Raw genomic sequence first — 23,921 nt, forward strand, 5'->3', positions numbered from 1 at the left:
CATTAAAAAGTCTACATTATGTGTGGGTGTAACGAGTTTTGAGCACTTTGGGAGCGCAAGTCGCGTTTTTATGGCTTCAAATTTCGGAAACGAAAAGTGATACGAATTTCGGTAGAAAAAATACAAAATAAAATAAACAGAAATAAACAAAACATATCTTGAATCTGCCTGTAGACAGTTGGGGCGAACATAATGGCGGAAAGCTGTACCATGGTGGCAGCCTCAGGAATCAAGCCGAGGCCCGTAACGTGACGTATCGCCAACGCTTCCCCAGAAACTGGGAAGCTTTCCTCATCAACCAAACGCCATTCTTTTTATACTTTAAGAAAAAAACATCATTTTTACCTACATTCAATCAACCCGCGCAAGATGTACCTTTAACACATACCGCCGCGGAATATTCTCAGCCCAAATAAGTCTGCTTTGCTTGAAAGCCACTGCTGTACACTCCACCACCATGGCGTCGCTTCCCCCGCGACAGACGGCCATTAGCAGAAGACGCTTTTCCCAACATAGTGAATCATCCAGCACGTACGACGCAGGAGAGTCAAGCACACTAGATTATAGCCGAGAGTCATCGACATCCACGCAATCCTCAGACGCTGTTTTCCTCAACCACTCGCCCTCACTTCATCAATCCGAATCGGCCTTGCCAACGCCGCCACACAGCTCGTCGGAGGAGATCAACAGAGATACACCAGCGAATGAACATCAGCAACTGAAACAACAGAGCCAGGTAGTGGAGGAACCTAGGAAATGCTGGATCTGCTATAGCGATGAGACCGAAGACTTGCCGCACAGTTCAGAATGGCGTTCTCCGTGTCCCTGTGCCTTGACTGCACATGAAGCTTGTCTTTTAGACTGGCTAGCGGAGCTTGAGAATCCCCGCACAAGCAGACAGAATCGAGGCGACGTACGCATGCAATGTCCACAGTGCAAGTCCAAAATTGTCATCGCACGGCCTCGCAGTTATATAGTTGACATTGTTCGCGCCTGTGAGAGACTTGCCGGTAAATTGGTTATTCCAGGGTTGGTTTTCACATTTGCGGGAACGATATGGGCGGGTTGCTGTGCGCATGGGGTTTACTCCATGTATCTCGTCTTTGGCACCGAGGAGGCGCATACCATTTTCGACCATGGCACCGACAATGCGTGGAGTCCTGTACGGAACGTGGGCATCCCTTTTATTCCTATTGTCCTTATATTCTCGCGGATGTCATGGGCGGATGGCGTCCTCCCAGCTATTCCAGTCTTGTTTTTTGCGACTCATAACCCAACTGGATTCGAACACCAAGGCACTCTTTGGCCACCAAGTGCTTCCATGACCTTTGCAGCTTTACCTTACGTCAAGAGTGCATACAGCGCCCTTTACGAGAGATTATTTGGCAAGCTGGAGCGAAAATGGATCTCCGAAGTTCAACCTCGACACGGCGAAGATGAGGAGCAGCAGGGCGAGCAGGAAAGAGGTGATCAGCGCGCAGGTTTAGGCATTGGGGGCAACGGGGGTATTCTGATGGAGATCGACCTTGAATTGCAGATTGGCATGGACGATGACCGACAGGGCCAGGAGCAGCCTGCCAATGCACCGGACATGAATAACCAAGACAATAATGCGGGACAGATCAATGAGGATGGGCAAGCTGCAGGGCAAAATCAGCAGGACAATGACCAGCAGATCTTAGGCCGACGTCGACAAGAGCTTATTCATGATACAAGTAACCTCGCGGATACAATCCTTGGGGCTCTACTGTTTCCAGCCATCTCAGCGGGAATGGGCGGACTACTGAAACTAGCCTTACCAAAATCATGGACAACGCCGCCGTCAGTTTTTGAAAGAGGGAGAGCCGGACTTCTACAAAGCCGATGGGGCCGCAGCGTAGTCGGTGGATGCCTTTTTGTCCTCCTGAAGGATGCATTGGTGCTGTATTGCCGATGGAGGCTCGCTCAAACCCACCGTAAGCGACGAGTACTGAATTATGACCGGGAGAAAAAGAAGGTTGTACGATAAATACGCTTTTTCTGAGATGTAAAGAACGAATCGAAGCATATCACTCACGATAATTACGGCGTTCTGGACGGGGCTCACCCCATCATCGTTCTGCTTAGGAATTCCGTAGCTGGCCTGAATGCAAATTTTTTGTAGCCATGATTTATTGGTATATACTATAACTACGTGCTGATGTCTTGGCGTGTAGAAGCGGCGCTTGACCTATTCTGGAAGTCATTTGCCGCGCGGTTAAATACTCAAACAAACTGACACTAGCGGAATTTCTCCTGCTATCAATTTACTGCTGCCCATAGTACCAACGCCAAATCAACCGCATCAAGGACGGATTGCGGTGCCAGAGACTTAGCTTGGACAAGAAATCCATCAATTTCGGACTTTTTTGCTTTGAGAAAAAGAAGCTCGTCCAGATAGGGAGAATTGATAGTTATATCAAACATGCGACCACACTCTCCGATTCTGGCCTCCTTGGCCAACGTCTTCAAAATTCCGATTTCAAGACCAGTCGCTTCCCCCAGCTCGGCTATTCTACAGAGTCTCTCAAATTCACAGCAAAAATCCGCGTTTTCGACGACATCTTCACTCGCCAAACGCAAAGGCACATTTACTCCTGACAGGCGTATTAGTATGTGTTTTTACGATTCTTTCTCTTTCTTCTCTTATATCTCTGAAAGCGAAATTAGAGACTGACAGAATGTGTCTACAGCTCTTATAAGATATTTCCTCTGGCACCCACTCACTCCACGACCCCTTCGCTTCTCTCGAACCAGATATTTACGCCACTGGACAATCCACCGCGCATGGCAATTGTTCCAGAACAAGCAGCGAATCGCACACGAAACGGAACTTCATCGCCAGCAGCAGGCCATGTCCGCCGCGTGCGAGGAGTTGCGGACGGGATGCGGTGAGCGTGGCGCAAAGCTCTTCCGTATCTCCATGAATAAGAAGGGCGTGTTTACGGATTTGTTCCCGATTGAGTACGCGAGATTGCAGACTGAGAGTCCGGCCAGGGACGGGTGGAATCACGGATGGAAGAGGACGTAATAGTGGACTGCGTGTATGGGAATGTTGGAATTCAGATCCATTCAATTTTTTTTTTTTCATGTCCGCGCGTTTTTGGAAGGACTCTTGTAAATTAGAACAATAAATGGATGTACTACAGAAATTGTTGGATATACAACTATTAGCTTTGTTTTACTGCTTATGTATCAGAACTGTGCGATGTTCATGGAATCCAGTGTAGTTGTAAATACTGGCTGCTCTCTCTTGTAATGGGAGCATATCTGTGAAGCGATTTCGGACAATATATGAACCCCGTGCCTGGCAATCTTCGATTCTAACATATGCTCTTTCAGCATTCCAAATGCTAGCTGAAACTTTTGCAAACGTCAAAATGCAGTGGATTGTCAATTTCTCTGGCCATCTCAGGATTTTTGATACTCCACCTTGCTGCGTTCTGGGACTGCGCGGCTCTAAAACACAATCCAAGCTGGGATAATGCTAATGCCTCGACCATGGACATAGGAACCATGGAGAAAACCTCTGTTTGGCTTCGATGTCGCATATCGTATAATCTCATCGATAAGTCAAGGATTTTGCATAGCTCATCTATCAGACTGCAATAGTACGACACGCTTAGATCATCACAGCCCTCGTTCTCTTCATCGGCCAACTCCCAAGGATCGGCGAATCCGCGATATAGGCCTGCAATTGCCAAATGAATTGCCATGCGCAGACTCTCTCATTTCACAAGTAATCTTGAAAGTGCAACATCCTAGTTTCTGTCAGGGTTTGTAGTAGAAAGTGCAGGAGGAAGCCGATTAATGATGGTCTTCTCGAATAGCTGAATGCTCTGGGCCACCGTAACAGTATTATATCTGTCTGTTTTCCAGGATTTAGAGCCTATCGTATGTGATATGAAGCGATTGGCATGGACTTGAAACAGTCTATCTGTAAATTGCCTGAGAATGTTAGGACTAGTCGTGATGACTTGGATTTTGTCATGCGGAAGATCAATATCACAGTAGTCTTCCGGAATAGGCGGCCAAGAAACGAAGACATAAACCTGGTAAGAGATTGATTGTTAGTCTGATCTAAGTAAGTAAGCTAGCTTTCTAGAGGGTCCTTCTCACCGATCCCAAACATAAAGCTTCCAAAATGCCCGTCTCCATAATTCTTTGTCGAGGTCGCTGACGCCAGATTCCGGCACAGTTCGAGATGAAGACCGATTTCATGGGCTTCCTTTACCGTGTCGGCAAGAACTAGCCAACTATCATTTATCAAGCCTTTACTTTTTAGATAACAAACATTGAAAAAAAAAACATGTGCTGTCGAGGTTAACATGCTGGGTAACAGCCTCCTGGTCTAGAAAGCCGTATTACAAGAAGCACGAAATCAGTATCCATACCTATGCCTTGCCACCAGAGCTTGTAATCTCGCACGAATGTAGGCTCGTAAAGCATTTCATAGACCCTGTTGACTTCTTTGAAGAATATATCTATAAGATTGTCGATAATAGGCTTCTTGGGCAGCATTTCCCGTATTGATCGTTGACTTTGTTGAGTAATATCGACCTGTTTCTTTCTTGACTGCGAAACGACATTCGTTCTCTCTATTTCTTGGAGTGCACCGGGCCCATGTTTCATGTATCCAAGCTCAGAGCTGTCCTCTGCGTCAAATGAAACAGAGTCGCTATATCCGCCTCTATTCTGGCTTTGGCTCTTAGGTTTCGTTTCTTGATATGAACTGCGGTCTTGCACACCACGGCTGATACAGTGTTGGCATGGTGTTTTCCTGTCACACTATACACATGAATTTTACGCCAGTACAAAATTGTAGGTGTGTGGAATCCTGCCTACCTTTTGCTTCCGTCTGTTACACTCAAAACATGACTTGATAAGCCGGTTTCTAGTCCTTTTCATCGTATCTACAAGATCAATGTTTCAACCCTTGCATGATATATCTGAAGAAGTATGCTGTAAGATCTGGTTCTTGACTTCTTCGCGTTTGGCAACGTTGCGGACGGCAAGAATAAGATGGCTCGCGTGATACAGTGCACATTTGATAGCAGCTTCACGACCAATTCCGGAATTTGCTCCTGTGATTAGAATCATTTGTCCCGAGAGGTCGAGAGAAGTAGGAAGTTGGTTGGGGTGGAAGAAAATCTGGCGGAATAGATAACCTATGAATGTCATCTTGATTCTGGGGGAACAAGAAAATTGTATAAATACTTACAAAGTAGAATACTAACAGAGAAAGTTGCCTTCTCTTATATCCCATGGTGTTTCGGCCATAAACAATCGTCGGCGTTTAGGGTGCGGTCTTAATGCCGAAACGATTTCTTTCGGGTTTACCATTCCCATGCACAATACGAACCGAGAGCTTGAACGAGAGTATATCCATGCGATGTTAGGTTTCAAGCCTTGGAATATGTCGAGCGCATGTTTCTTCGACGGTTTCTTATAGATACTATATGGAGGTCCAAAACGTTCGTGAATGTTAGTTATGTATGCGTTTGTATATATAAGATAATGATATTGACGTGAAGAACGACTTAAAAAAGGACAGAGAAGGAAACAAGCCAAAAGAGAAAATCATGGACAAATTTTTTGCTTCCGCACTTAATACAGTGAAATCGGGAAAGACATACAATATTAAGAGTCAACTAATATTTTCAAGTCTGAAATTCAAAGGATAGGACAGTGAAGAGAAGCGCCTGCAAAAAGGAACACTTGAACGCCGGATTGATGCAAGTTTCTATTTCAGTTTGGTGTGCTGAAATTGGCAATGGTTATGACGATAAAAGGCTCGGTGAAAGTGGTCATTTTTTGAGGAATCACAATGGACAATTTACGAGCTCAGAGCACACCGGAGGATAATTGGGCGCAGCCCCCAATATTCGCATGGTTGAACTGATCATAGCACAACGCAGCAGGAGTTGTGTTCCTTTTCGAATGTGAGGAGCGCCGCTCGAGTTGCAGCTTCGAAAACGTCGTCCACCCCCTCTCCCGTCAACGAGGAACATTCGAGATATTTGCGAGCGCCAATTTGGGCGGCGGCTTCATTGCCTTCCTTTGGTGTTAGGAATCGGAGTGATTTTTTCCTCATTTCCTCAATCGCAACTGGGTCGTCCCGAAGATCTTTCTTCAAGCCGACCAGGATAATCGGTACACCGGGGCAGCGCTCGTTGGCTTCTTCGATCCACTACAAAGATTAGAGCGTTAGCGAATGATAGGTTTCAAGAGGGCTAATAGGATTGATTAAACCTACTTTGGTTTTCACGTTGTCTAACGAGTCGGGCGTGTCGACGGCAAAACCTATCAGTAGTACATGCGCTTTGGAGTATGCCAAAGGCCGTAGTCGCTCGTAGTCTTCTTGTCCAGCCGTGTCCCATAATGCCAATTGCACTGATCGCCCGTCCACTCTGCAATCGGTGACATAATTCTCGAATACCGTAGGCACCTAGCCAAATTAGCGACGCACAAGGCAGTAAAAGTTTCGATCGGGGTGAGCCTGTGGGAGATCGACGGTGAATACGTCGCAGAAGAGCAGAAAATACTCACATAATGCTGTTTTGTATATTAGCACCGAGTAATGCTAAAGGGAAAGGTTCGAATAGAATACTTACTGTTGGAAAGTAACCAAGAGTAAAGACACTTAGCAAACTTGTTTTTCCACAAGCACCATCACCTATAATCACCAGTTTCCTGGGCAAGACATAAGAGTCAGCGACACCGAGTCAAGGAATTCGAAAACAAATGCGCCCCCAGTTCAAAAGATACCCTTGTGTGGCCCAAAGTAATCTCAATAAGAAGCAGGATTCACCAGCTCGAGCATGATGGCTGGTTTCCGGACCCCCTCTCTTCTTCAAAGCAGCACGACACACTGGGTTTTTTCGCCAAAGAAAAGAGAGTATAAATGTCCCGTCACGTAACTTACCTCCGCATAACATTATCCGTAGGTTGTTGGGCCATGATGGCAAACGGTGTGGGCTTCGAGTAGGTTGGGTAGCAAGGAAAATGATCAGGCTAGGTGATACGTATATGGTAGCGATACACGAATAGACGAAAGAATGCTGCAAAGATATTTCGCGGCAAGATGGCGCCTTCTTATAACTGTGATGCAACAGGTTCCGTATACGTCTTCACAGATGGCTGGCTGAATCACGAATTGCGCTGGCTGATCGATTGTTTACGGGGTAGACACAATGGGGTCGGTGAGACACGGCGACGGCTAATGCGCGGGAAGGTAAAACATCGAATCATGCATAAAGAGACAGATTGAACTTTTCTAGAATTGGTTCTCGAGTTGGCAGCTCGAGTCCCGACAGTTTCCCCTGTAACGTTGAGACCAGCGGGTACCGGGGGGGGGCTATGCCTCGCCAATCCGAGGGGCCGGAACGCGGCGAAGAGCAGTGAGATGTCTCAGGCCGACACCAAAACAACGATCAAGATTCAAGATGTCAATCAGAGCAGCGAAGTACAAAGCTGGGCACGGTCTGACGGTGGGGAAGGGGTACTCAGCGCAAGAAGAAGAAGAAGAAGAAGAAGCCGATGAAGACGAAGAGGAAGGAGGACGGCGCAGAGAGTGGGTTGGTTGCCTGTCACGTTTACCCCTTTTGGTATGGCCTGCCGCTACGTGGTAAACACCGCCCACGCGAAACTCCCGACGACATCTTCATCACGCAACGTCTTCTTCGACCGGAAATCACCTATGCCTCTGCCCAAGAAAAAGAGATCAACCTTCACTATCAATCGGGATACTATGACAGGCACACTAGATTCTTTGATCAAGAATACTGTTGCGCATTATCACCTTGGAGCAAGTGCCAGAGTCTCGTTTATAGAGGGAAAATAGGTATATTCGTTTTAGGGATTTTTGCGTCGAACTAACTGGGTCACCTTTCACGGGCAGATCCATGCGGCGATGATTGTGAGGCAGTATATTCTTACTATTCAATGATATTCATATTGTATAGCTCTACACTAGCCTACACAGCCCCCGTGATACCTCCACTGACATCCATGTGATCCATCTGCTCTTCTCCGACGTCAGCAAAAGAATGGAACCAGCAACATCTTGAGGTGTTGCAATTCGACTGCATGCACGGACTGCCTGTTCCTTTTCAGAAAACTTGTCCGGGTCAGATTCCGTCATATTAGTCCTGATAGAACGAGGGGCCACGACGTTAACTGTTATTCCACAGCCTCAACAGGACCGACTTTGGTATCCAATGAGCCAACACTAATGATGTGGCCGCCCTGTGGCATGTGGCTGATTTTTGCTTTCGTCATAAAAGATAGGGCCAAACACGTTTGTTGCGAATTCTTGGGAGATGATTTCCGACGACGCTGCCATGCTGGTGACAAGATGCCCTACTCCGGCGTTATTGACGACCATCAGAGAAACGAAATTCGAACAGTTCTGGTATTTTGTACCGAGCTTATCTAGGATATTTATCCCGTTTGTTCCAAGAACTTCCAGTGCATCGCTTACAATCTTGCTTGACCTCTTTTCCGGTCTCCGTGCACTACAACTGCAGCGCCATTGGACTTGCGTAGGGTATCAGCAAGTGCATGCGCCCGAGATGCAGACGAATCCGAAAATAATGATTGGCTACCGATGCACCATTCTTTGCTAACGTCTTCGCGATAGCTTCAACCTATACCGTTTTCGCGCCCATAACCGGTGATAGGGGCGATCTTCCCTTGAGTGGCAAAGTATCAGCGACCATTTTTGGTAACATGAGTATTCAAAGTCTCTATAGAATGTAACCTTTTTTTTTTCGAGATCAAACCTGTCTATTGCGGTCGTGCTGGCACATTCATAATAAATGGTGATACCGAGGACGTAAACTGCGTGCTTAGATGAGGACATCTCTCATAATAAACGCGCTTCACTTTAAATATGTCGTCTTTAGCATACGACATAGCAGAGCTAGTGTAATTTTGAGCTTCACGCAATGTTGGGACTATGAAACTCTGAGGCTGGTTGGGGGATCCAAACAAAGTCGCGGTTTGGGGTTTGGGAAATGAAGAGTATTGATATCAATGCTAGCTCCTATACGAACTGACAAATATTCATTTGACGAATGTTCGAGAGAAGCTTCAATGAACTTAACAATTAGTTAGACAAATTATCTTGCAACTGCCCAAGTGCATTTTCCAAGCTCTTGTAATGGGTTGTTACTCAATCAGCTTCTCAGCCCTGCTTCCTCGAGACACTAAAGGGAGCCTTGAGCAGCAAGATAAGAACGGAAACCTCATTCTACGACGTTCCGCTGAGACCTGTTATTCCCTGCCACCAATTGGGAAGCTGCGTTGGTAACGCATCCATCCTATTTTAGAGGAGGCTTTCAATAACCCAATAGGAGACCCTGGAGAATATGCAGCCTTGGTACGATACCACCAAGCAATCTCGAAAACTTCTCCCTGGATAGTCCGGCTGCTACACAGTACGTTGAGAATTTTTCAACCCAACATGTGGGTTCCTGCTAGCAAGGGCCTCGAAAGCAGCTGGCCTGTTCAAGTTTACATCCATGGTGGATTCCTGCAATTTGATAACCCAAGTCAAGATGATATACATGACCCCTTTGATTTACTAGCATGCTCGAAACCTCGGATCATTGTCTCTGTAGGGATATCGCGTCAATATGTTCGGAACATTGAACTGGCGAGGAGTTGGGATATCCGCGTTTCCGTGCCATTCCCGCGACAGATTTCGCTGCAACAATTCCTCCAACTTTCCCAACATACCTTTCGTGCCTGCACTGATGCCGAGCTTTTTTTGCTGGCGGGTTTGTACCATCATCCTTCCTGACCTCCATACATTCCGGTAGGTTCGCGACACACCTCGCTGAAAACGGTACCCAGCTTCTCACCAGCGAGGTTCGTAGTTTGGCTCGTTCTCTTTTGAATCCTCCAAATGGAAAGACTTTGCCTAGTAATATCTCCTATTTCTTAGACTCGCTTGGCGTAAAAGAGACTGGATAAATGGTGGACTCCATCTTTTGATGTGTGTCATTCCGGAGATCTTCCGATCTGGACGGCGTCAGGATATCAAGCAGGGCTTAGCAAAAAAGACAAGGCAATAACTGAAACGGCAATCCTAAAACCCTTCGGTAAGCTCGTTTACGGGGTTGAAGAGATAAGCTGAGGTGGCCATGGCAGTGGAAATACGTATAGAATTGTAAATGAAGATGGTGAAGGAAGGGAGGGCTGTGCTGATGCAGACTGGGAAATGGGACTACAAGTCTGGGATGCCGTATGGGAGGAACAGAAGGATGAGTAAACTTGCTGTGCATATGAACACATTTGTTCTGACGAACGTCGACGCCTTGGTCCCAGAGCTAAAGCCATATTAGCAGCCCGAAAATGCCTGGAATATTCGATCTAAAGACGGGTTCAAAAGTAATCTAGCTTCGCTGTAGGCTTTTACCTCAAACTAGGACCTAAATCTTTGAACCTGGGGGAACGAAATCCGAGTCTGCCTAGGTATAATTTGCGTTAAGATTGTCTGTTCAAAAGTATGAAATTATCAATAGAGATATTGTTACAGTTTCCCTTTTACCTGTAAAGCCTGGACGACCTCACTACAATCTACGCAATTAAGCGGTTTGTCTTAGAGGGATATCTTAGAAAGTGTCCCACGTTCTTATGTCAAGTTTTCTAGATTCAGCGCTAACGAGCAGTGTATGCGTATTATTATCAATCGATTAGGGCTGCTGGTAGCTTCTAACCAGGTTATTATTGTCTGCCATAAGAGATATCCATTTACAACACGTGCTTCAAAAAACATCCAAATCATACTAAGCGCGCCTTTGCACGCCGGGCCAGGAACTGTGCATGCGATGATTAGTTTCTTGTCTCCAGTAGAAGTAAACAGATGACGTGGGATCGATAGAAAAGCTTGGACATAAGGGAGTCCCCACTCCCAGATTCCCGCGGACCCACTCCGATTCCTACTCCGGAGTACGTCCTATACTCCGTGCCATATAAACTTCAAAGTGAGATGACGGAAGCTCCGGGGCTAGCTTATTTGAGTTAGACCCATCCCGCATTATCTCCAGTCTCGATTCGTCGCTTCATGTAACGTTGATAAGCGCGTTTAGATAGGATAACCTGAAACTTTATCACTAGTGTAAAAGAGTTCCATGAATTTTGCAGCCAATCAAGGTGCCAAGGCGCTCAAGTGAGCAAATGCCCAGTCCGAGGCCAGCCGCCGGCCGAGTCAGACATATGTCCTACTGGAGCATATTATCTGAGTTGGCACACGGTCACCGTCGTAGCTGCATTAAACTAGTCCCAATTAGGCAACTTTTCACTAATCACGACAACCTCCAGACTCTGGAGAAACCACGCTGAGCTGCATTCCGGTGGAAATATCACGATACTACATCTGAGTTATTAATCGCGCTGATTACTAATGCTGTGCAAGATCATTTTGACCATGCGCCTATTTATTCTTAAGTCAACAGAGAGTATCCGTCCTAGAATTCAAGGTCAGCATTTGTATCTAGTTTCGACAATACCACCCTGAGGAGAGCAATTCAAGTAACATGGAAGCCCGCCAGATCAGCTTTGACGACCCTTCAAAATTGGAGTCTCTTGTTGCCCCAGATGAAGTTGTCTATCTCATTACAGGTGCCAACAGAGGTAATTTTTGAGTCCTCAACAAATTCGGTATTAGCTAAACAGAATTAGGGATCGGATGGACACTTCTAAAATACCTTGTTCTCCGCCCAAATATTGTGGTTATTGCTTGTGTCCGTCGTCTGACCACACAGTTCACTGATAACCTCGAAAACATCACCTCGCATCCTACGTCTCGCGTCCTGATTAGCGAACTCCCAGATCTCAATGGAAGCGAACCCTCTAGTGACCAAAAATGGGACAATATTCGAACGTCCCTCGAGGCCGGTATTCATGGTTTCCACATTGACGTCCTCATCGCCAATGCAGGAACCAATACTCCGTATGTTAGTGCCAAGGATGCCACCCCTGCAGATTTTCGGCTCGGATTTGGAGTCAATGTTATTGGCCCACTGAATCTCTTCCGTACTTTTCGGACATTGCTCCTTGCTGCTAAAGAGCCCAAGTTCATTGCCATCAGCTCGCTGGGCGGAAGTATCGAGACGGGCCCTGACTTGGGACCTATGACGTCGTATGGATCTAGCAAGGCTGCTCTTAATTATTTGACGCGTAAAATCCATGTTGATGAAGAGCGGATAACCACATTGGCTATGGATCCCGGGTAAGCGGAACATATTACTCAATATCCCTGCTTGTTTGACCCTGACGGTTGTTTCTAGATTTGTCCAAACTGATATGGGTGGAATCTTTGCCGCGGTTCTGGGTATTGAAAAACCTCCCGTGACGGCAGTTGAGAGTGCAACGGGAATTCTGAAACGGGTAAGCCTTTCTGAGTGATTCTTTTATGCACTCTACTAACATTGACTCAGATCGACGAACTTGATAAAACTACTTCAGGACGATTCCTGGATATTGAGGGCAAAGTGAATCCTTGGTAGTGAGCGACAAGGCAGATTCTAGTATCAACTTTTCCGAGGTCGGATACCTAAGTCTATTTACGAAATATACCTAGGTAGTTGACAGCCAGGCTTCTCTAAGGCCCATGCCCTGTCGCCTATATAAAAACAGCCCAGCCAACACAGTTCTATGATACCTTCTCATTCAGAACATACAGACGATTGGTAGAACTTAGCCCCATCTCTCAACGGCCTCTAACTTTCTGGTATAAAAATTCCGCCAATCCAATCGTTGCGATAAGCGCGCTAAGTTGTTAACTCTCATATTCTTAAGCGCACCAATGGTCTTGGATGCGAGGACCAGAGTTGAAGATTTGAAGATTCTTACGAACCTCTATAAAAACGGGTAGCGTACATTGTCCTAATTCGCTTACGAATGCTAGCTTCCACTGACATAAGTTCCCTCAACACGAATATTGATGCCAGTATATATTAAAAAGATTTATATTAGAGTTCTTGCTAGGCTCCCAGAGTGTAGGATTTCAACGGCAATCAGGATCTATCATAATGGCAGGAAGCTCTGCGTGGAGGAGCAGGCGAAGCGTGATGCAACATTCCGAAAGAATGGCTGCTCAAAGAGCTTCCATATGATGGTATCGCCAATGCCATGCCTGTCCCGTATACTTTCTGGATTATGACAACGGGGGAGCTTGAGCTGCCCGAGTTGGATGCCACATAATCGCGTGGAATTTCAAAGTCAGGAGAATTAAAGAGTATGATCTTACCCTAGCGATTTGCAGGAGGGCTGCCATCGCATAGCAACTGGTTTGTACAGTCACATGAACCTTTGTCATCATGTCTGACTCCTTGATAGGATTAATTGTATCACATACATGTTTGTTGAAGAAGCGCTTGAGCGAGCTCGGCAACTTGATGAATAATTTGAGAGAACTGGAAAGGTCGTAGGGCTTTATCACGGGCTGCCATCCTCCATTCAAGACTGGTGGGCAGTTCAAGGAAAATGATCAACCGTAGGATATGTTGCTATCGTTGGAAATATATCTCAAGAAGACGCTCTGGTTTTTCGTCTTATTTGAGAAGCTGGTGTAGGTTAGTAATCTGGAACATCCGAACAAGGCGGCATTCGTCGCTGACGATATCAAACTATTAGAATTCTACTGTAAGACAACGCAACCATAAAGTAAGTGGCAGATTGCCTTGAACTACGTACTGGGCATATATTGACGTCAAATTTCCAACAGGTGGGATGCACTTTGAAACTTGTAGCAATGGTGAATTTTTATTTTTTCCATCTTCACCTTCCCCTTACAGTAATTCTTGAATCTTCACTGAAACGGAAAGATATAAATTAGTTTACGGAAGGACTTTAAACCCATGCAATCAAAGCTCACTTGTGGCGGCTCAAGCGGTGGAAAAGGCGCCTTGGTAGCCTTTCGTCGCTCACCTATCGGCCTCGCAGCAGATATTGGCGGAAGCATACTCTCACCTGCTGCCAACAACGGGTCTGTTTGGAGCCAAGGTCTTCCCTGCTAGAGTGCCTCTTGAGGGGATCTTTGTTTTGGGAAACGACAGCGTGCCTTACGTTATTAAATCGGTGTGTACGAGATAATGAGTACTTCTTCAAGGCTATCTTCGGAGCAGAGCCTTGAAGTTGACGCACTCAGGGGTTCCTTGCCTTGGAAAGAGATAGCTTTGCGGAGAAACTCAAGATCGCTTTCCTCTGGGATGGTGGTATTGTGAAATCGCATTCACCTATCACTGCTTCCATGCAGAATTTAAGGCGAAAACTGGATCGGTTGTCACAGTTTGAGACTGTAGATTGGTGGCCCTTCCAGTGTGCCCGAGGCCATGCAATGGGCAAGAAGCCGTATTCCTACTGAGTTAGTATATATAGTCTTAAAACTTGGAAGTGAGAGAAAATTACTACGCAAGACGAGAACACTACTTATCGCATCTCGACTTTTGTCTTGCCTTTCTGCTTGACTTCTGCCTGAAAAAACAAGAACATCCTTTACACAGTAGAACTTGATTTCTTCACACACCAGTGGATCGTTGATATGTTGATTCCCTCACCGATTAGGAACGTTAAATGTGACCTAGTCAAGCATGTGAATACTTACCGGCGTTGCTTTCGCATTCGGAGTGCTCAATCATTTCTGCAACGTGAGTCCACAGCGTTGCGAACGTAAAAGACCGACGACTGAATTGGAGAACCTCATACATTGAGGCATGGTCGACGAACCTTCTAGGCTCAATGCTCCGCTTGTTCATGGACATCAATATAGATAACAAGCGCGGATTAATCAGTTGGAAAATGTGCCATATACTAGATAGCAGAATACGAGGGTACACTATGTAGGCGTGACCGCGGTAAGATAGCCATCGACGAGATTTAAGCGCGATTATGCAGGTACGCGCTTGATAGCCTGGACCCAGTGATGGGGGTGTATGGGCCGTTGAGGAATACCTTTAGCCTATGGAGCGGATTAGTCTAGTATTATGACAGCAAAAATATATATAGATCAGCCATCTTAATACTATTCATGCAGTTCATCAACGGGTAACTTCATCTCGCCGCTAAGCTAGCACGTAACCTTCTAGGCCTCGACCAGGAGCAATTGTGAACAATGCGCGAAAACGGGCGGTCAGTACAGCCTCTCAGGCTTTCACGGAACACCACCGAGTTGTTGGCAAAAGAGCAAAAGTATTGTGCTGGAGGATTTGAACCGGTTCCGGCATTCTTTGTGAGGGGTCAAGGTTCTCGTTTATGGGTATGTGCTATGTTTTGCCAATCCTCCATATGAATAATAGACGATCGCCAGCTGATATAGACGGGCCCAGGATGTGGATGGCAAGGAATACATCGATTTCATATCGATGTTCAGCTCAACAAATATTGGCCACTGTCATCCCTATGTAGCCAAGAAAGTTATCGAGCAAACTGAGAAGTTATCGATGGCCAATATAGCAACGCACAATGCCACACATGGGCCCTTCGCTGAAATGATGTGCAAGAGATTCGGCTATGATAAGATGATTTCCATGACGTCGGGAACAGAGGCCGCAGATACGGCATGCAAAATTGCGCGCAAATGGGGCATCCAGACCAAAGGCATCTCACCTCAGTCATGTCTGATTTTGGGCGTGGGCTCTTCTTATCACGGGCTTGGGTCTGGCGTTTGGGGCTTGATGGACGCCTCTTCCAAGCGTACAGAATATTGACTGGACAGCAAGGCCGCCATGAACGTTAATCCGACTGACGGTTCACCACTCGCATACGGTGATGCTGAGGCTATGCGTCGATGTCTAAGTGAACCTCATGAAAACGTCGCTGCGGTCATTATGGAGTGTCTTCACGGCGCATCTCGAACAGTCGAAGAGGAAATTGCCTATGCAAAAGGCATTTATGAGCTGTGCCACCAATATAACGTGTTGTTCATCGCCGATGAAGTCCGTCAAGGTGCAGGAAAGACTGGGAAGTTTCTCTCATATGAACACATAGGCACCGATTTCAAGCCCGACATCGTCACCATGGGTAAGTCCATCACAGGCTGGTTTCATTCATCCTCGGAAATTCGGCTGTCATGTCACTGGTTGACACTTACGAGATGGCCTCAACTTTTGCCTTTACTCCAATTGCCATAGCAGCTGCAGTTGCTACAATTGAGGTAATTGACAGGGAGGATTTGATGAATCATGCAGTGACCCTTGGAACAAAGTGGAAAGCCATTTTAGAGCGCTGGAATCATCCGAAAATCGACTACGTCAACAGTATGGCTGCTGACTCAGACTCGTATATTCGTGGCTGTTTTGGGCCCCGTTTAGCTGCGCTCTGTATGCACAAAGGCCTATTGGTTTACCCAAGGCCAGACGGACTACGCATCAGCTTCGCCATGAACATGCCGACGGAGGATCTATTGAAGGGAGCTGAGATTATCAAGGAGGCTCTAGATGAGATCGATGAGTATGACGAAATGCCTGGTGAAGACTTCTCCAAGACGATGGCAAGCGTGGAAGCATAAAAGCACTATATTATACAACATTTAAGTGGTAAAATATCCTTCCAGCACAAGCTTGAGAGGTGGTTCTCTCTCTCAGGCCATGCAAAAATTGATAGCATGCTTCTTCATTATGAAATGTAACCCATAAGGCCCATAAGCACATCTATTGGAATCCTCCCAAACAATTCGGAGCAGATCTGCAGCTTTGCTTACGTGGCTCATTTGGAATTTGCTTTTCTGGCAGTACCCTTCTAGGAGAAGTCGTTGATCTAACTTGATGAGACATGATCCCATTATCATAATCGGCCATAGCATGATTGTGCCGAAAGGTGAATCATCGAGTTTAAGTAAATTTTCAAAGGCAACGTCGATATGGCATTGAATTTCGCAAACAACTTTCGGGTTGTCTATGACCGACCCGCACATAGATGCCTTTAAATAGATCAAAATTGAATGCTGATAGACCTCGCCCGCCAGAGCCCTTTCAGCTTGCCACGGCTGCATATCAAGTCCTAGATCATTGGGCTCCCAGTCATTGATACTTGAAAGAAGGTTTTCATATGTAGACAAGGTCTCTTTTGAGCCTTTACCAACCCGCTCTTCATCAAGGCGTTGCATGGATAGTCGTGAAATGTCGGCAATTTTCTCGAACAGCCAATAGCCGCAGCCGACGAACGTGCCGAATGTTGAGTATTGCTGCAATGGTTCAAGAGAAGTCACAAAGTCGTCCAAAGGAAGAGTACGCTCTTCAACTTCCCCGTAAGGTGTGATATTGGCTACCAAGACTAGGTAAGCGTACGTCTCTAGAACGAAGCCTTTATGATCCTGGTCGTCCTTACTTTTGCAATGCATCGGACTCTGCAGAAGCTTGAGGATGAGATGCCGGCTTACGCGTAGGTGAGGATAAACAGCACCGTTGCACTCTCCGGATATTGCCTGGCGGACGACAAGTCAGTTCCTCGTTAGGCATAATCTTTTTGAGGATCATGTACCTCAACATGGCATAGCACCATCAATATGGCCAGAAGGTGCAAACTCTCCTCAGGTGACACAATAGACAGACGCTGACTTTGCGAAGGGTTTTAATGACCACGGCGTAGTGTTTCCAAGTACATTGCCGAATCTCTGTGGCACTAGGATATTTGCAGATATAGTGTGTGCCGCTGAGGGCCAAGATAGCATGCATAAGCAGATCATCACAATGTGCAAGAGGCATTACGTGCGTGATAAAGGGGTTCGTCATCATCGGCTTCGCCGCCAATAGAGCCGAGGTACTCTCTAAATAGTGTCGCAGGAGCAAACGAGAGCAGGGACGTACCAACGGCGCTCGTGTTGCCGCAAGGTATAACTCTGTTTCCGGATTCCATTCCATAGTCTGGGGGCTCAAGCCTTGGAACGAAGCTGTGTCTTCTAGTGGTATCTCCGCCAGGCTGAGGGATATCTCGTTATTAGAATCACTGCCATCCTCGATACGGACACTTGCGACAGCTGAGATCCCCGGAGGCTGGGATGGACGATAATCACCCCCTTCATAACTGGACGCCTCTTTGCCGACCCCTGTGAGTAAATTCCCTGTCAGGCCGCGATGAATCATGCTCCGGGGCCTTGCAAATCGGCCAAGTGCAGTCCAATTGATTCCGAAGGCATCCAATGCAGACTGGTTTTGCCTCGTCGCATTTCTTTCTACGCCGCCGGCAAGTGAGACAGCCTGTGCGGGTTCGTACAAAGCGCTGACAATGTCGCATGGGCAATGAAAAAAAGGCCTGTGAATATTGACAATCTAGTGGGAAGAAGGCAGTCGCAGAAGAGGGCAAGATAAGGCTAAGCCACAGCAAGCCCTTTCCTTATCAGGCATAGTCCATCACCTAGCCATTTTTGTATATCTATAGGCGGATCAACTGTATTGCCTAGCTACTCTTTAAGATCTAAAGGATGAGGAAGAATCGTACCACGAAACACGTACTAGGTACGTGCGATGCGGTGCCCAAGGAGCGAGATGAGATACCCCTCGTTGACATCGGTACTATGCTGGAGTGAGGCCCATGTCTGGTATCCATTTTCCAGCAATCCTGCGAAGGTCGTTCACCTTCATGTCTCAGAAATCGGTTGAAAGACATCTCTCCGTGATCGATATTCCTTGTATGCGCTAAATGAATCATCGTAAGAAGGGATAGCAGTGGCGCCTAAAGGTCTCCATGATCGTGCTGTAGAAGAGATAGGAGTGCGTGCCTGGGGCAAGAAAGCAGTAGAAACCAGTGCCAAGAGAGACCAACCATATACGGTTAGAGTTTCTCGAGATTCCCGAATGCCTGAGGCATAAGGAAGACATAACCTGAGCCCTAGTTAGTTAACAACTAGTTAACCTAAGCATTTAGTCAGTGGGAGAGAAAAAATGCGATTGACAACTCGTTCATAGATTACCTACATCATACCTAGGTACTTAATAGTTGCCACACTGTCTAACTAAGATGGCGGTTAGTGGTGTACTTTTGTTACAACCTGAGGCTCTTACTTAGGAGCCAGGCACCGTGTATTTACTCAATCCTGGAACCACGAGTAGTTATCCTAGCCAAGTACCGGGATAAAATCAATATTTTATTACCTGCGCGTGCTCTATACTATGTGTTATGGTTCACCTACCTAGGTTCTGGTAGTAGGTACCCTGTTGGAACAATGCGCAGGGTTGCATAGTAGGTTCCCCCCTCCTCCACGGAGTGCACGGGGAAAGGAACAACGACTAAATCACAAATGCACTGTTTCTTTTCTTGTATATTATATTTGGCATCGAGTCGAGACTGACTGTCTGAGACTCTGAGGTGAAAAGGCGCTCGCTTGCGGCGTCTATGGGACAAAATTGATTTGGTGGTGCCCGCTTTTGTTCCAGCGGCGGGCGGCACTTGGACCAGCCAGAGCGCAGGAAGCATAGGGCCCGCGTTAAGCGTTTGATCTTCGTCTGCCAAACCTCTCCTGCTGGCTCTTTGCGTTTCTTCCCCAGGCACCTTTGATCCTACCGTTGCGTGTTTTGGACCACACTCACCACCCGACATACCAGATTCTTCAGGCAAGCTTCTTGCCAGCTGAAGCTTTCGCCGGAACCTGCTTTTGGCCGCTACCCGCGCGGCGGCATTGAGAATCTTCCCCTCCTTCCACCTCCGACCTTTGATATCCTGACCTCCCCAGCGGCGATTACCACACCCCGATACTCGACCGAGTCTCGAAAAGCTTTTGATTTGCTACCAGGACACAGCTTAGGAAGGGTTCGAGACCTTTTTACATGTCCCCAGAGGTCCCGCAGCTGCGTTAACTGCATCTCAGAAAGCAGCATGTCTGCCGCCCTTGACCGACCACCCGCCGCCCACACGTCGACTAATTCCAAGACAAAACAGTCGGTCCAGGTACCACAGCCAACCTCGGTGCATCCGCAGACGAATCGATCGGCAAGCGAGACTGGTAGTAGGCCCGCATCAGACACAATGACTCCTGTCAACCGTAAGAAGCAGAAAAGACGGCAAAAACAGGCAGCGCGCCTTGCAGCTGAACAGCAAAATCAGAATGGCGGCCTTCCAACACACTTACCAGGCGATACCCACTACCAAAAAGACCAGTCTGATGACGATGGTGACATCTACGATCATGACGATATCGATGATGATGACGAGGAGGCTAGGGACGACAGAGACAGCAACTTCGCACCTATGACTAATGGGAACGGGGCGACCAAGACATCTAAATCGAAGAAGAAGAAGAAGTCGAAGACTCGATCTGTTTCGCAGACATTAGCCGATGAAAGTTCCACGTCCCATTCCGCGCCTTCTGCGACAACGAATCGATCACAGCCACCTTTATCATCTCTACCGGTCAGCCAACCTGCCAGTAAACCCAAGGATAGAATCTGGAATACGTCGACTCAAGAAGAACGTGAAAATATCAAGAAATTCTGGCTGGAACTTGGCGAGGATGAGCGACGGGCCTTGGTGAAAGTAGAAAAGGATGCGGTATTGAAGAAAATGAAGGAGCAGCAAAAACATTCCTGTAGCTGCACTGTTTGTGGACGGAAGCGGACGGCAATTGAGGAAGAGCTTGAGGTATTGTACGATGCATACTACGAAGAGCTTGAACAGTATGCGAACAACAACCAAGGAACTTTCGAGAATGGCGCTCCTATCATTCCTCCACCACGATTATACCACCACAACCTTCATTCCCTTGATCACCGGCATACGCATACGCATTCACACCCACACTCGCATTCGCATCCGCATCCGCATCATATCCACCATCATCATCATCACCACCCATCTCATGGGAGGGTACATGAAATCCCGGAAGATGAAGATGACTTGGAGGATGATTACGATGAAGAGGATGAAGAAGAAGAGCCATACAGTGATGATGAACTGGACGATGATAGCCGTGATGAGCGAGCGGACTTTTTCGCTTTTGGAAATAGTCTCACCGTGAAAGGTCTGGTCATATTGATTTTTCTTTCTCAGTCCTTACTCAGGCTAACCCTGATCTAGATGGCATATTGACTGTCGCCGACGATCTTTTGAAAAACGACGGGAAACATTTCATTGACATGATGGAACAACTGGCCGAACGTCGAATGCAACGTGAAGAAGATACACAGTATGGAATGGTAGCTGCACATCAATCATACCATGCAGGACATAACCATGGACCTCTGGATGAAGATGATTACGATGAAGAGGAAGAAGAAGACTACGATAGTCAAGAAGAAGAAGACTATGAAGATGATGAAATGGTTGGTCAGGTTCTTTTGAACTGTTTTACAAACAAAGAGTTGTGCTGACGTCAATGTCTGTTTACTTGCAGGATACGATGACCGAAGAACAACGCATGGAAGAAGGCAGACGGATGTTCCAGATATTTGCGGCTCGAATGTTTGAGCAACGAGTCCTGACGGCGTATCGAGAAAAGGTTGCACAACAACGGCAGGAGTTACTTCTCCAGGAATTACTGGAGGAGGAAACATTAAATGAACAGCGATCCGCAAAGAAAGCCCGTGAAGCGCAAAAGAAGAAGGACAAGAAAAGGCAACAGAAACAAGCTAGAGAAGAAGAAAAGGCTCGAAGAGAGGCCGAAAAGGCTGCTGAAGAAGCCGCCGCTCGTGCCCTTGAAGAAAAGAAGCTGGAGGAACAGAGGCGGAAGAAGGAAGAGCTGCGAAAGAAGAAAGAGGCCGAGAAGAAAGCCCAAGAAGAAGAGCGCTTACGAAAAGAGGCAGAAAAACAGAAACGACTGCAGGAGGAACGTGAACGTCAAGCCGAAATCGAGCGAAAGCAGCGGGAGCAGAAGGAGCGCGAACGTAAAAAGCGTGAAGATGCCAAAAGGAAAGAACGAGAAGAACGCGAATCCAAGGAAAAGGAACTGCGAGAGAAGAAGGCAAAAGAGGAACTTGATCGCAAACTCCGAGAAGAGCAAGCCGGTCGCGACGCAGACACAACTCTCAAACCGGAGCCAATAGGTAAAGAGCGTAGTCAATCACAATCGTCGTCACAGCCTGCAGCAGCCGTCCCTATGCGAACATCACAACCAGCTCCAGGTGCGACCTTTATACCTCCAGGTTTCCAAAGCCCGCAGCATAGGCCAGTTGCGAGCTCACCCCATTTCCAAGTTGCGACGCCAATTATTCACAAAACTGCGACTCCCGCTCGTCCACGCCAGCCTTCACAGCACGGATCGCATGCCTCATCCCCGCGTTCCCAAACTGCCGGCGGCCCAGAGACGCTTTCATCTCTTTCGCCGCAGACCCTATCTCTGTCACAGCGATCCGGCACCCCAGTCAGTGCGTCGGGGAAAATTGGTCTCTCACAGCAATCTATTCTCCATCACCCACAGCCTTCAGCACCTCTTTCACCCTTGGGCGGTGCTGGTAGGTCGCACCCACTAGGTTACCCGACTGTAAATGGATTGCCATCCCACCCTCCTTCCGGCATGACTGGAGCAACAACACGCCCAATTGGCAATGAGAATATTGCAATGTATCCTCCTCACTCGGGACCCATTGGCGGCCAATACAGGGGATTTCCTGCACCGAATGGGGTTATCTTACCACCAGGAATAGGCGGTTCTCGGCCAATACCTGTTTCGAATCGTGGGTTTCCTTCTTTAGATCCAGGCCACAACCTGGCATTCAGTGGCCAGGCAGCGGCCCCCGGTATCATTCCGACAGCTCAATCAACAGGAAGAAGCGCTACACACTCTCGCCAAGCTTCCGGATCCTTTGATAGACCATCTGCAGAGGGTCAATCAATAAATGCCCCGATTTCTCGACCGACGCCTATAAAACGACTCTCAAGTCCACAGAAAGTCGAAGGAAAGTCCAATGATTTGGATATCGATGGTTTGAGTGCACAATTGGGTAGTAGCGCGCTGCTTGACGACTCGGATGTCCCGTTTCCAACAAGCTTATCACAATCCCTTCCAGGAGCACCAGCCCCCAGTGGATTCGGTCTATCTCGTGCGAGCTTCGGTGCTGCACCTTTTCCTGATCCCTTAAGTCGTAAGTAGTTATGCACACTATTCTTGTACGTAGCGTTGTACTGACATTCGTGCTTTAGCGGTAAAACACCCAAGTTTTTCTGGACAAGGGAACAACACCTGGGCTTCTCAAAGCCCATTTGGAGTGCCCTTTGCAACATCTTGGAATACAGGAACGGGTTAGTTGTACCTCTATACGATCTTTCATTTTGCATATCATATACTGATATAGAGCTAGGTGGCGGTACATGGCCTAGTCGTCCGTTTGGCGCTGGTGGCAATCATCGTACGCACGCCTCTCGGCCCGTCGCAATTCGACTGTTGGCGATCCAGGCGATAAAGCATCTCAACTCTCTGAGTCCTTCGAAACTTGCCCCTGGATTCCACGAAGTCAACCGTCTGCTTCGCCAGGTGGAACAGCTCAAGTCACCTAGCGAGCCACCCATTACTTTGAACGAGATGATCGACATTTTCGATACAGAAGGCAGTTCACAGAACGGAGGCGGGTCGTTTATCATCAAAGAAGATGGAAGTGGAAGTCGTTATGTCAAGTTCGATCAGGATAGCAGCAGTCCGTTGTCGAATCATCGCGGCAGTTTTGTACCAGGAGATATCGGTAGTCCGGTTCCTGTTAGCAGCATACCAGCTGCATTCGGCGGAATAGGCACTGCGCCGGGTGTCCGGCAGTTCTCATCTCCAACGAGCTTCTAGTTCGCAGACTCTTCAGTTTTTATTTGCATTCATACGCGAGCTTTCAATTCGCTAAAAGCATTCAGGCGTCATGTTTCACGTCTGTCATTTTATCCATCTTCTGGGTTTCGGGGCTTCGCTTATGTCAGGTCTACTCATGTTCATCATTTTTCTGCTTCCAGTTGCTTTTCTTTTCTTTTTCCTCTTTTTTCATTAA

The 23,921-nt window shown here is 47.2% G+C and overlaps 6 protein-coding genes across 6 annotated transcripts; 4 read left to right on the plus strand and 2 right to left on the minus strand.

Annotated features, from left to right (window-relative positions):
• Positions 1–457: 457 nt before the first annotated feature.
• Positions 458–3,049, plus strand: UA08_01614 (hypothetical protein; the record flags this gene model as incomplete). The annotated part of the gene is made up of 3 exons (XM_020261297.1): positions 458–1,955; positions 2,433–2,630; positions 2,712–3,049. The coding sequence occupies 3 exons, from the start codon at positions 458–460 to the stop codon at positions 3,047–3,049; spliced, it is 2,034 nt and encodes a 677-aa protein (XP_020123344.1).
• Positions 3,050–4,111: 1,062 nt separating this feature from the next.
• Positions 4,112–5,284, minus strand: UA08_01615 (hypothetical protein; the record flags this gene model as incomplete). Its single annotated transcript, XM_020261298.1, has 3 exons — positions 4,112–4,266; positions 4,413–4,806; positions 5,240–5,284. The coding sequence occupies 3 exons, from the start codon at positions 5,282–5,284 to the stop codon at positions 4,112–4,114; spliced, it is 594 nt and encodes a 197-aa protein (XP_020123342.1).
• A 636-nt stretch (positions 5,285–5,920) lies between these two features.
• UA08_01616 (GTP-binding protein rho2) lies at positions 5,921–6,978 on the minus strand (the record flags this gene model as incomplete). Its single annotated transcript, XM_020261299.1, has 5 exons — positions 5,921–6,208; positions 6,275–6,466; positions 6,568–6,573; positions 6,633–6,711; positions 6,944–6,978. 5 exons carry the CDS (start codon positions 6,976–6,978, stop codon positions 5,921–5,923), a joined length of 600 nt encoding a protein of 199 aa, XP_020123341.1.
• A 4,583-nt stretch (positions 6,979–11,561) lies between these two features.
• On the plus strand, positions 11,562–12,533 carry UA08_01617 (hypothetical protein; the record flags this gene model as incomplete). Its single annotated transcript, XM_020261300.1, has 4 exons — positions 11,562–11,658; positions 11,707–12,256; positions 12,315–12,414; positions 12,465–12,533. 4 exons carry the CDS (start codon positions 11,562–11,564, stop codon positions 12,531–12,533), a joined length of 816 nt encoding a protein of 271 aa, XP_020123340.1.
• Positions 12,534–15,389: 2,856 nt separating this feature from the next.
• UA08_01618 (hypothetical protein) lies at positions 15,390–16,534 on the plus strand (the record flags this gene model as incomplete). The annotated part of the gene is made up of 3 exons (XM_020261301.1): positions 15,390–15,682; positions 15,743–16,047; positions 16,158–16,534. 3 exons carry the CDS (start codon positions 15,390–15,392, stop codon positions 16,532–16,534), a joined length of 975 nt encoding a protein of 324 aa, XP_020122806.1.
• Positions 16,535–19,836: 3,302 nt separating this feature from the next.
• On the plus strand, positions 19,837–23,725 carry UA08_01619 (hypothetical protein; the record flags this gene model as incomplete). The annotated part of the gene is made up of 5 exons (XM_020261303.1): positions 19,837–20,977; positions 21,034–21,278; positions 21,350–23,036; positions 23,095–23,193; positions 23,253–23,725. The coding sequence occupies 5 exons, from the start codon at positions 19,837–19,839 to the stop codon at positions 23,723–23,725; spliced, it is 3,645 nt and encodes a 1,214-aa protein (XP_020122805.1).
• Between the last annotated feature and the right edge of the window lie 196 nt (positions 23,726–23,921).

The sequence above is a fragment of the Talaromyces atroroseus genome, assembly GCF_001907595.1.
Source record: "Talaromyces atroroseus strain IBT 11181 chromosome Unknown scaffold_1, whole genome shotgun sequence".
In the NCBI taxonomy this organism is placed as follows: domain Eukaryota; kingdom Fungi; phylum Ascomycota; class Eurotiomycetes; order Eurotiales; family Trichocomaceae; genus Talaromyces; species Talaromyces atroroseus.